Source organism: Colletotrichum phormii, assembly GCF_030913505.1.
Source record: "Colletotrichum phormii strain CBS 102054 chromosome Unknown BDP81scaffold_2, whole genome shotgun sequence".
Taxonomy (NCBI): domain Eukaryota; kingdom Fungi; phylum Ascomycota; class Sordariomycetes; order Glomerellales; family Glomerellaceae; genus Colletotrichum; species Colletotrichum phormii.
In genome coordinates, this window is record NW_026851444.1 from 1,580,792 (window position 1) to 1,592,944 (window position 12,153).

Consider the following 12,153-nt stretch of genomic DNA (forward strand, 5'->3'; position numbering starts at 1 on the left):
GAGCCGTGATTTCTGTTGGTATCATAGAAAGGCTTCCCGATGATGAAGAGTGTGTAATTATTGGTGTATGGCAATCGAGAAGACGAGGAGCACTCATATTGGCATATTTAGGGCTGCGCCGCCCCGGTCTCTTGCGAGAGAATCGCGCTTGGGGAACTTGAGATACATTTTCAGGGCACGCGAGGATGAAACTTCTTGTTGGCGAAAATTGAGGGGGACGGACACCCGCAGGCAGCCTGAATGTCGGAAGTGAGCGAAGCCACTCTCGGTCTCCCAATCGGGCAAGTCACTTTTCTGTAGCTTCAGTTCAGGGCGGATGGCGAAGCATGACTGCAATCCCCTCCCGCCAACTCTCAGCCGCTGCGAACGCAGACTGAATGATCTTACGGCAGCCTGCTCTACTCTTGACCGCTTTCATTCTACTCAAATACCCCCGAACCCGACTCGTAGATCACCTCTCATAATTTGAGGTTCGATTGCAAGTCTCGGAGCTCTTGTCAACGTCTCAATCACTCAACGCTCGCTTATTGCTGTCTACATAGTCTCGTTCTTTGCTATTGGCGTACCCCAATTTCTTCATTTAAAACTTGGCCACACTGACTGACACATCGGCCCGTGGATTCAATTGAATAACATGGAGAAAGACGGAGGATGGCTTGCTGAAGGCGAGCGACTACGACGACTTTGTCCGGTCCCTATGTTTCTCAGACCATCGACTTAGACAGCGAGACCCCAAGGCCAAAACCCAGCGCATCCCCTTCACAGACGACGGAGTCCGAGTCGTCAAGCTCATCCTCGGAGACAACGGTGCCTTCACCAGAACGGCATAGTTCGAAGAACCAGCCGACCTAGAAGCACACTTCCACGACACAACATCACAACAAGGACAGCAAAACATCTACATCCTCGAGGGTCTCGGCCCCGGCTTCGCAGGCGTTTTCGGGCACCACTTCTCGCTGCACCCTTCCGTCTTTGTCGAGCACGAGCGCGTGGTCGTGCACAACGTCAACTGGACGGGCGAGAGCGACGGCGCGCAGCTGCCGTCGGTGCTGCGGGGCCGCGGGCACGTGGCGATGAAGTACTACGAGGTCGTGACGTTTGATACGCGGCCGATGAGTTTTCGGTGGGTGTGCGCGGCGACGGGGCGGCATATTGGGGTCTCGCGGGATTTCAAGTGGGATAATTCGCCGGACGAGTTTGATCGGTTTTTGAATGTTGGGGTTGTGAGGAGGAAGTGTGGTGTTTGGTCGAGGAGGGGTGAGGAGGGGTGAGGGTGGTGGTGGGTGGGATTGTGAGCTTGCTTGTCCTCTTACCGCCCCATGTCAGATACTGACGACATATAGGTCTCGTTCTCTGTGATCCTCCGGTGCGAAGAGTCCGGACGGGAGATGATTATAAGATTGAGCACGACGTCAAGACCTGGCCATATCAGGGTGGCTACCTCGACTTCGTCCCCGAAGAATCGCAAATCCGCATCGCTAGAGGAAGAGGTCGCCACCACCACTGCGGGCCCCCGAGGACCTCCATGCTGGAAGACCTCGCCTTCTACCTCGAGACACACTCTCAGCTAGTCAAAGTCGCGGACCCAGAATCCGTGGTCAACGTCTTTTTGAGCAAGATTGTGGCCTCACACTTGCTCAAGCAGACGGAGCACCTTCGCGCTACGCTCTCTGCAGTGCAGCGTGGTCTCACGCGCAAGCAGGACCTCGCGAAGCTGCCGATGAACAAAGTTGAGGCGCTCTGGAGTGATATGCAGGGCTGGGAGAGGCGGACGGGAGAGTATCTCGAGGACATGGAGGGGATCATGCTACAGCTCGGGATTCCACTGTCACCAGCACCTCCGGCGGTGGCCGGAGCCACCACCGCGATGCCACCACTGCAATCGCCCGGAAAAGACCACGGCGCGGCAGCATGGTCAGACTGCTCAGCGGATTTCCAGTTCCTGCACCTCCGGTTCCGGGAGCTTCGTCACCGCGCCGAGACGCTCAACGCGGCGGTGACGGGGCTGGCGGGCATCACGGGCAACAGGCAGGCGTACAAGGAGCAGCAGCGGAGTATCCGCGAGGCCAAGAGTACCAATGCGGTGACGCTGCTGGGGTTGGTGTTCATCCCGCTGGTGTACACGGCTTCCGTTTTTTCGATTGAAAAGCCGTTTGGACCTGGGGGCGAGCTGTTCTGGGTGTATTTTGTGACGTCGGCGCCGTTGATCCTGGTGGTTATGGTTGGATATTATGTGTTGGATTTTGGGTACAATGATGATGGGAGGAGGGCGTGGTCTGTGGATACGTTTGCGAAGTCGGTTGGTGAGAGGGTGCATGGGTTGAAGAGGAGGGAGGGAGGGAGGGATATGGAGAAGAGGTTGGCTGGATAATGGGTGAAGAAGAGATGTATACTAAACGTTAAGGGCCTCGCGTTATTACTGGACTCAAGAAGAGAAGGGGTGGTGGCATTAACCGCGCGAACAGAACACCCCGGGCACTTTCCCTTTAACTAATGATTATTCAAAATGGCTTTCGAATTATAGCTCAACCCAAGCAAGCAAGATCAAGCGTGAGCGCTCGACTCAGTCTGCGGCTGCAATTAACTACTGAAAGAGGACAAAAAAAGAGTTCACCCCCCCGGTGCTGAATTGTGGGCTACATCTCTTGGTGCTCATGCTGGGAATCGAACTCGAACTCGGAGCCTGTCGTCGATTAGGCAGGCTGTGGGCGTAATATGATTGTTAACCTTAGACCATTCCACCACCCAGCCCAGTTTGATCTGACCTCCGACCTAGAGGGCGCCTGCTGTGCTGGTGACAGGAATGGAGTTGAGGGGGGGTATATACCCTTCACGTGGATTCAGATGGAGGAGGTCACGTGTATCCATGACTCCGAGATGGGCACCACGTAGTAAGGTAATGAATCACACTAAGTACCTTAGTATTACCTTAAGCTACAATCTCTTTTATTGATCTGCAGTGAATTGGTGCTCGTCACCTCAGTCTTCAGTTGAAGGTGAGGTCACCGAAGCCATCTACATACAGCAGTGCTTATCGATAAGAGCTCCGGTCGGTGTGAACTCCGGGTGGGTCCCGTGTCACTTTAGCGGTTCTTATCGGCGTGTTTAGTGGCGCCGCGTTTTGCGATAAGCTCCTGTCCCGTCTCGTCCCGTAGCGCACACCAACACGTCGCGTCGGCCGGACGCGTCAAAGAGCTCTTAATTGACTTTCACTCCACTAATACCACCTCTGCCCACCACCTACCACCCAACTCTCCCATAACACTCTTCACGCAATATTGGTACCTGCAAGTACACCGTAACTCGAGCAGCTTCACTTTAATCTTTTCATGTTTTGATACCCGGCTTCGTGCCTTTCTATAATCACAACCACAATTCACCATGGCTTCTGAGAAGGCCGCATCGCGCTCCCCCAGCGCGAGCCCGGCACCTGAGACAATAAAGGCACGCATGGAAGCCCGTTTGGCTGCCATTGACACCAGTTCAGAGGACGACGAACCCAAGCAGACCCGCAAGAAGAGCAAGTCACCACCGCAAGCCACCCAAGCGAGTGACTCGGAAGAAGAAGTCGTCTTTCGCCCCAGAGGACGGCTCGCTGCCCAGCTCAAGGGTGGCGCCGAGCCTTCAGACGCAGAAGACGAGCCCGAAAGCTTCCTAGACCGAATTCAGAGACGACTGGGGTCCAACAACGACGATGATGCAGACGAAGAGGACGAGGACGCGACCATGAGAGACGCGGAAGAAGAAGACATCCCGGTTGCACCGCGGCGACTGCAGAGGAAGCAGGACAGACAAACCACGCCGCCGCCACCACAGAGCCCAGCGGCACGGTCGAGTCCTGGACTATTCGTGTCTCCGGACCGACAGTCACCCGTCAAGCCTGCGACCACAACAACAGCCGACGACGCCTCCGACTCGGACTCACTCCCCTCAATTACAAAGAACGCCAGATTCCAGGCACTCGTCGAGCGCAAGAAACAAGAGAGACTCGCACGCGAAGCCGAGGAGGAGAAGAAGCGTGCCGAGCGAATGGAACGCCAGCCCATCAGCAACGTCGACCTCTTTGACGACGATGACGATGCCGGCAACGTGTCCGATATTACAGACGACGAGGGTGGCCGGAAGCTCAGCCAAGCCGTTAGACCCACGAGGAAGGCCGGGAAGAAAGCCGTCGAGGAGATGGCTCGCGAGACCCAGCGCATGGCCCGTAACATGCAGCTTGCCCACGAGGCCAAGACGAGAAAGAAGTTCACGAAGGCGGACTTCCTCCAGCGGTTCAACTTTGGAGCTCAACCCAAGCCTGATCCCAAGCTGTCGAGCTCCAGTCGCCCTACCACGCCTGTCTCGGCGCACCAGACCGATGCTGAGATGAAGGACCCCGAGACACCGCCTAGCTCCCCTCCTGTCGCCAAGGCTGCCTCTCCTGCCAAGGTTCAAGAGCCCACGACTGTCGCGCAGCCCACTGTTGATTTCGATGATGATGGTGACACGCCTTCCCTCGACGATGTGTTCGAGGCATCGAGAAGGGTTGACAAGGGCAAGGCCAAGGCCGTTGCGTCCCCCGAAGAGAAAGTTGTCAAGAACGTCAAGCCTCGACGTCAAGTTCGCATCAAGCTGCCCTCAGTCTCAATAAATCATGCAGTCATCGACCTTGACGACGATGATGATTTGGCCATCGCCAAGAACGGCAAATTTGATGCCATCTTCAACAGGGCCCCGGGAAGCAAGGCAGATGGATCTCGATCTCTCCTTAATCTGCGCCGCCTCGCTCGGGTGGGATCGCCAACCAAGGAGAGAAAGAGAAAATATGAAAAGGCAACAATCACCACGGCTCAATTGCAGATGACTCTACAGCAGCGCGCCCGCCAGCAGGCCAAGATGGAGCGCGAAAAGCGAGTCGAGTATCTCAAGTCAAAGGGCATCGTCGTGCAGACCGCCGAGGAGCGCGAGCGCGAAATGCAGGAAGTCGAGGACATTGTCTCCCGCGCCAGGAGGGAAGCCGAGGACATTATGGAGCGGGAGAGAGCAGCTGCCAAGAAGGAGAAGAAAGAGAAGAGGAAGAATGGCGAGCTCGATGTCTGGGACGACAGTGATGACGAGTCGTACGACGGTTCCGAAGAGGAGGCGGAGGGAGGCGTTGAGGTCGAGCTTGAGTTGTCTGGCTCTGAAGACGAGGATGCCGATGTGGATGAAGATGGCTCCGAGGCGGAGATGGAAGGTGTTGCGCTGTTCGACAACGAAGCTGACGATAGCGGCTCAGAGCACCCTGAAGCCGAGGCTGATGCTTCAGAAGTCGAGAATGATCCCGAGTCTGAAGACGACATGGGTCTTCCTACGCGCAACATCCGTCGGTCAAAGAAGAGCCAGGTCATCTCGGACGATGAAGACGAGGACAGGATCGAGGCGACGCCTAGACCCAGGACTGCAACTCAACAGTCCCCCGTTGCGCCCAATACGAAATCACCCGCCGTCCCCACCTCGGTACTGCGATCTGCGAAGAAGACATTTATTCCTGGACTACCTGTTACAGGAGCCGCTGGGCTGGGTCTTACCCAGATCTTTGCTGGTACAATGGATGACAGCCAGGCAGCTCTCGGCACGATCCCATCTCAATCTCCTATGCCGGATTTCGACAGCCTTCCCGACTCCAACTTGATGGGCCTCACCCAACAACACGACAGCATGATTCTCGACAGCCAGGGCGGCGACACCCAGAGAGCCGAGACGCAGCCGGATTCCGCGGAGGGCATACACCTTCACTTCACTCAATCCCAGGCGCATGGATTTGACAGCCTCCTGCGTGACGACGAGCCGTTTACTCAGGTTTCTATAGATGCCACTCAGGACGCTGGCCCGCAAGACTACACGCCGTTGAAGCAGCGCTTTGTCGAGCCGCCTCCTTCGACCGTAGACACCATGGTCCTCGACAACGACGCCGAGGCTGACTCAGTACAGGAGTCGCCTCTTGCTCGCAGGGGCAAACTGCGCCGCAAGATCGACATCGGAGCTACTGTCATGGATGACGAAGACGTCGAGGAGTCCAGGGCCAGTCCCGAGGTCGACGACTTCGGCTTCAAGACGACTGCCTTCAACGTCATGAAGGAGGCCGTCAAGAAGCAGAAACAGCTCAAGAAGGCGGAGGAGTACAACCGCAAGAAGAGCAAGGCCAAGGAAATGGTGGAGGACCAGGCCGACGAGTCCGAGGATGAATACGCTGGACTCGGAGGCGCGGATGGCGAGGACAGCGACGACGACGACGACAGTGATGCTGCCTCCGTCAAGGAGATGATTGACGACGAGAACGGCATGACTGCCGATGACGAGCGCAAACTTGCTGCTCTTCACGCGTAAGTAATTTCTGTCTAGAGTGTAATTTTCTCGGCTAATATTGCTCCAGTGATAATGAGCGTCAGAGCGATGAGAAGATGGTCGACAAGCTCTTCCATGATATCACAACCGGTATGCTCCGCCGCAAGCGTGGCGCCGACTACGACCTCTCCGACTCGGATGACGGCGGTGAAGCCCGTCGGCGTTTGAAGCGTCGCCAGTTCCAGAAGATGCAGCAGGCCCTCTTCGCCGACGAACGCATCAAGAAAATCGCCGAGAAACCCGGCAACCAGGCCTTCCTCCGCACCATCGAGGACCGCGGCAGCGACGAAGAGATGGATTTCCTCGACTTTGCGCCCGAGCCGACGGAGACTGAGAACTCTCAGTCCCAGGAGCAGCAGCAGCAGCAGCAGACTACTGTGCCCGACAGCCAACCTGGGGCGCAACGTGCACCTCTCGCCTCCAACGCCGCGAACGCGCCGTCCACCACCAACGCTCGCAGGACAAAGGACGGCAAGAGGCCCTCTAATCTGGGCGAAATTCGCGAGTCCGTCTCCAGTCTGCTCGAGGACCTTAACGAGGTGATTCCTGCTACCGATCCGCACTCGGACAGCGAGGCGGACGACGAGGAGGCACAGCCCTCGCGCGGGGGTAACAAGGAGAACCGCTCCCCCGGCAAGAACCCCCGGCGCACCAACTCGCGCCAGGTGGTCGTTGACCGCCTCACCATGAAACGCCAGTCATCCTCCACCATGTCGACGACCTCCACCAAGCTCGCCTTTGCTATGCCCAACGCTGCTGCCTCGACTTCTAGCGGCGGCAGCAGCTTTAGAGTCCCCGCACTGCTCCGGCGCGCGACGACGAACTCGTCCGTGTTGAGTTCGCAGGGTAGCGGCGGCGGCAGTATCGGCGGTGGTATTGGCGGCAGTGGAGCCGGCAATGGCGGAGCCGCGGGTTTCTCTGCTCGTGGCGGCGGTGGCGGTGGTTTCGGTGACGATGGCAAGATCAAGAAGAACGCGAGCAAGAAGTCTGGTGTTAGTGCTTTGGCGAGAGAGAATGAGCGCCGCGCGGCGATCCAGGAGAATGAGAAGAGGAGGGAGGCGAGGAAGTGGAAGGGTGCTGAGAGGAGACACCAGGCTGTCAATGGGCTGTTTGGGTCGGGCAAGTTTGAGTGAGGGAGATGTGTCTGATGGCGATGCTATTGCTAGGAGTTTGGAATGATGGATATCGAAGATAAATGACGGACTGGGTAAAAAGGCATGGACGGAGTCTAGGGCTGCGTTTGGAGTTTGGGTATGGGATGAGGGCTTAGGTGTTTGATGATTTGCCGATAGGGACACTTCAGGAGTTGCAACATGCTACCGTTTTCTAAACAAGCTCATTTAATCATTGATGACTATCTTTTGAGGTTCCAGAAACTGCATGACTGATAATATTGCGTTTGCTAGGACGGCATCATGAGGCATCGAAGACGGCCCTCTTACTTTTCTATCTATCCCCAAGCCCTCTTTCACCTGCGGATAAGAATCCAGTCGATTTTGATCGATGCAGATTCACAAGACGTCCAAGTAAGGTTTCCTCCTGGAGTTGATGATTCATATCTGACACATGAGCTTTCTCGCGAAGAGCAAAATCACGATTATTGTAGATTGTAGAGGAAACCCTATAAATGACAACTCGAAATTCATAACGGTCTTCAATTGGTCAAAGTAGCTACGATTAATTACCCTCTTTAGGCAACAGAAATCCTTCTAGTAAAACAAAAATCAGCCAACGAGGGGAGTAGCGAGAAGGATGCTGACAGGAGACGTATCCCCGCTCGACTACAGAACTAAAGTTCGTGCCTGCGGGAACTCCATCCTCCAACAGGAAGAAAGACATCGAGTCTCCCGGGCGCTCGGGCAACGCAATGCCCTTGCCGAGTAGTGCCGGGAATGGGGACTTTGTTGGCAATCCTTCCTTCTAGGTCCTCGTCAGCTACTCCTCGTCTGACATTTTGTCGGGCTCGGTGTAGTCCGGCTTTTTACGGCCGATCATGAGCGGGTAGCTCCGTGTCAAACCCGAACCCCGTGAATCCTTTGGACTTATTTATGATGTCTACCGCTCTGTTGCAGAAGCGAGGAGTCGGTCGATGTAGCGGTTTCGCGCCTTTGTAGACTCATCAACTATTTCCGCCGTTCTAACGACCGCCTCATGACAGTCGACCCGAATCGCAACCATGGCTTCAACCACCACCATCACAATGACGAGCGAAAAGCAGCAGCAGCAGCATCTGCAGCAACCACAAGCACCAGACCTATCCAAGCACCCCAAACTAACACGAGAACAAGCCGGCCACCTCCGCCACTTCCACAACCTCGTCTCCCAACCCGACAACGACTGGAACCTAATGGGCTCACAAGAGCCCCTCCAAGAATTCCTCGACGCCTACCGCTAACAGCTCGCGACCATGGCCTACGCAGCGGGGCTTGCGCACTACCACCACCAACCGGCCCTCCGCAGCGTCTACAAGAAGCTCATGCGCCAGACGATCCACAAGATGCTCCTGCGCGCCGTGTGGGCGTACTGGTTTAACACGAGCATGGCGGGTATCGCGACGGATCCGGATCTCAAAGAGCTTAGGAAGCCGTGGGCTGATCCTGTTGTGAGGGAGAATATCATGTATAGCGGGCATTTGCTGATGATGGTGGCGTTGTATGGGATGTTGTTTGATGATGATGAGTTTGAGAGGCCTGGGTCGTTGGAGTTTTTGTGGAATCCGCTGTTTTTTGGGATGGGGCCGGAGAAGTTCTCGTATGATGCGGGAAGTTTGCAGGGTGCTATTCTCAAGGAGATGGAGGGGAACGGGTGGATTGGGGTCTGTTGTGAGCCGAATATGGTGTTTGTTGTTTGCAACCAGTTTCCTGTGAGTGCCGGCATGAATCTATTGATAACTGAGAGGTGTGGACTGAGAAGTGTGGAAGTTGATCGGAATGCGTCTTCGGGACGCTCGTCTGGGTACTTCGGTCGTGGACGACGTTCTGGAGAAGTACAAAGCAGCATGGGACAAGAAAGGGCTCGTCGGCTCCGACGGCCTGCTGCCGGACGCGTGGATGGTCAGACAGGACTTCACCGTCCGACCCAAAGATCCCGCGTGGACGGCATGGGGCTCGGCTTTCATGTACTCGTGGAACGGGTCCCTCGTGAGGGCTCACTACGGCGACCAGGCTCTCGGGTACGTCACCAACACGGGAGAAGGTGAAATATGCCTTAATCCGCCTGCTGTCGGCAACGAGTTCAGGAAGCTGGTTAAGGAGGACGGCGCGGCTCCGGACTCGCAAGAAACGCTCCAACGGGCGGTGCTGATCGCAAAGGAGGCCGAGGCAGGTAAGAAGTGGGGCTTTCCGTACACCAAGCCCATGTTTGGGTATACCGTCCAGTGGCTCTCGGAGCTGGGTAAGGAGGCCGAGTTGACGGCGTTGCTCGACTACGCGGATAAGAAGCTGGGGCCTAAGTGGGAGCGAGGCGGGCTGTATTATCCCCGTAATGACGAGCCTTTTGACGAGGAGATGAGGTGGACGCACATGGACCCCTTTTCCGGCAATGCGGCGATCGGGTACGCGAGGTTGAATGTCGAGGACGGGCAGAAAATCATTGGGGAGCGACCTTGGACTGCGGAGGATGTCTTAGCGCGGCCGTTTGTTGATGGGGTTACGTTGGCTGATGGTGTTGACTTCTTGCGTGGGGATTGGAGTGAGGAGGAGAAGATGTTGGTGCTTACTGTGCGGTCGTGGGACGGCTCGACGAGGACGACCAGGCCTGCTCTTAGGAATCTGGGGCCTGGGACGTGGAATGTATTTGTTGACGGGCAGCTGAGGTTGTCACGTACACTTTCAGCGGGAGAAGATATTGCTTTGGAGGTCCAAGTTGGGCATCGGGATCTTGATATCGTCGCTGTCAAGCAACTTTGATACGGGGAATGAATCTCTCTCATATTGTTGATAAGCTGGACATCCGGATATGAATGCATTGCGCCGGCTGTAGCTATATACACCTTCCTCAGTTCCAGCAGTAGCAGTCGCAAGCATCTCCAAGGTCTACGTTTCTGCAGTGAAGCAAGTATCGTCAGCATGTACACAAAGCAGGGCAAGAGTTGTGGCCGCTGTGAGACTTACACATATCTGCGGGCGTTGCTCCAAGGAGCACCACGTTGACACTGTTTTCAATCATTTAGCATCTACTCGCAACTACGCGCAGAGGTTATAGAGAAGTGCTTACGTTGCTGTTACACGCTGAGGTAGTGCACTGACGCTGGTCATCCGGAGAGCAGTTCGAAGGCTACGGGATTTTGAAGTCAGTCTTGACTATATCATGATAGCTGCGCCCAAAAGACGGAGAGTATAAGTGGCGTAAGAAAAAGGAGGATGGGGGAGGGACTCACGCCCCAGCCCGAGTTCGGGGTCTGTCTGCATTCCCATCTCATCCAGCCGAAAGCTGAGCTGCTGAAGAGGACGATGCCGGCAAGGACGGACAGCTTCATGTTGATGTCGAAAATTGAATGTAAACTGTTCCGTGATGGTTCAGAGGCTTACCTGTACGGCTCTGTCTCATCGCGGGGAAGGACGGTTTAAGTATGCTGTGGGATCAGGCAAGTGAGCAAAGTCCATAAAGATTGATGCTATCATAAATGAATCAAGCCCTCACTGTCTAACTACAGACGGCTTGAGCTACGAGATTTTAACGAGTTGGTCATTGCACATGCCTGTGATTGAAAGGTAGGGAGTGCTTAATCTATCGACGGAACAGTGTAAGTGAGTCCTCACCCCTGACTTCTAGCTTCGCTCAACCTGGAAGCTACTGGGTTACTTTTCCTTGGCTGAGAAGTTTACACCCAGACAGAAAGGATTGGATTTGGGCTCTAAGGAAGTTTAATATACTACTTCACGATTGTCTAGTCAAAGTCGGCGTTTCGCTACATATAAGAGCCCGAGAAGGCTTCATTTCGAGTCATGGCAGATTGTATGTCTTGGCACCGAACATGGCTTTAACTTACAAGTTACAAGCCAAAACTTGAAGATCGTACGCCATATCAGTGTTGAAATGGTTGCTTAACAAATGCTTCGTCAATTCCTCGAGTTTACACATAGAGGGAAGCCGCGTCTGGATGCGGTCTGCTGAGCTTGAGACTGCTGAATCTAGAATCTAAATAAGCTTGTGAACCAACCTAGTAAGCTTGAGTATCCAGAAACTCTGAATTGACTCCATCTCGATGATGTTGAGATTACTCTTTATGACTGAAGGTAGCAAAGTGGAGACCTCAGGAGTCTTCAGAGCAAACTCGAGTTCTTGACGTTATGATCGCATTACTTAAGCCTATTGAAGCCATCTGGAACCCAAGGTCTCCTTCTGGCTATGAGGCTGAGTCATAGAACGATGGATTGACGAGATTTCTCCGGTGCTTGGTACGAACTGGAAGGGGTCACGTGCAATGTGGAATAAACATTCACGAATACACCACGACCATCTGACCCTAGATCTATAGAATGGGAATTCTCAATTGGAAGGTATGAGCAGCGCCTGAAGTGTATATGACCTAGTGGTGGAAGTAATAACGCGTAATTTGGTCCTGCAAAGGTTGCGAGTTCGAATTTGGTGGTCCTACATAATGTCACAGGCAGCTCATTTTTTGCTATCTCTGGCCAATCTACCGGGCAATTGGAGAGATGTACAACCATCGTAATTTTACGTTCTTGATGCTATGGGACTTTTAAAGTACCTCCGTTGAATAGCGTACAACGTACTTCATGACATGGAGAGGGTCTCAGAGCATTCCGTTTAGTCCTATCG

General features: G+C 54.7%; 5 protein-coding genes across 5 annotated transcripts; 3 read left to right on the plus strand and 2 right to left on the minus strand.

The window, feature by feature from the left end:
- Nucleotides 1-469: 469 nt before the first annotated feature.
- Nucleotides 470-1,007, minus strand: BDP81DRAFT_416016 (uncharacterized protein). Its single transcript, XM_060589494.1, has one exon. It carries the CDS (start codon nt 896-898, stop codon nt 674-676), a length of 225 nt encoding a protein of 74 aa, XP_060450598.1. The 5' UTR covers nt 899-1,007; the 3' UTR covers nt 470-673.
- A 66-nt stretch (nt 1,008-1,073) lies between these two features.
- Nucleotides 1,074-2,371, plus strand: BDP81DRAFT_457383 (uncharacterized protein; the record flags this gene model as incomplete). Its single annotated transcript, XM_060593279.1, has 2 exons — nt 1,074-1,257; nt 1,344-2,371. The coding sequence occupies 2 exons, from the start codon at nt 1,074-1,076 to the stop codon at nt 2,369-2,371; spliced, it is 1,212 nt and encodes a 403-aa protein (XP_060450599.1).
- An 875-nt stretch (nt 2,372-3,246) lies between these two features.
- BDP81DRAFT_468041 (MRC1-like domain-containing protein) lies at nt 3,247-8,001 on the plus strand. The gene is made up of 3 exons (XM_060594471.1): nt 3,247-6,347; nt 6,398-7,895; nt 7,954-8,001. The coding sequence occupies exons 1-2, from the start codon at nt 3,382-3,384 to the stop codon at nt 7,500-7,502; spliced, it is 4,071 nt and encodes a 1,356-aa protein (XP_060450600.1). The 5' UTR covers nt 3,247-3,381; the 3' UTR covers nt 7,503-7,895; nt 7,954-8,001.
- A 568-nt stretch (nt 8,002-8,569) lies between these two features.
- BDP81DRAFT_457385 (uncharacterized protein) lies at nt 8,570-10,277 on the plus strand (the record flags this gene model as incomplete). Its single annotated transcript, XM_060593280.1, has 3 exons — nt 8,570-8,686; nt 8,768-9,232; nt 9,291-10,277. The coding sequence occupies 3 exons, from the start codon at nt 8,570-8,572 to the stop codon at nt 10,275-10,277; spliced, it is 1,569 nt and encodes a 522-aa protein (XP_060450601.1).
- An 88-nt stretch (nt 10,278-10,365) lies between these two features.
- On the minus strand, nt 10,366-10,846 carry BDP81DRAFT_389636 (uncharacterized protein; the record flags this gene model as incomplete). Its single annotated transcript, XM_060587291.1, has 4 exons — nt 10,366-10,411; nt 10,482-10,522; nt 10,585-10,644; nt 10,748-10,846. The coding sequence occupies 4 exons, from the start codon at nt 10,844-10,846 to the stop codon at nt 10,366-10,368; spliced, it is 246 nt and encodes an 81-aa protein (XP_060450602.1).
- Nucleotides 10,847-12,153: the final 1,307 nt, after the last annotated feature.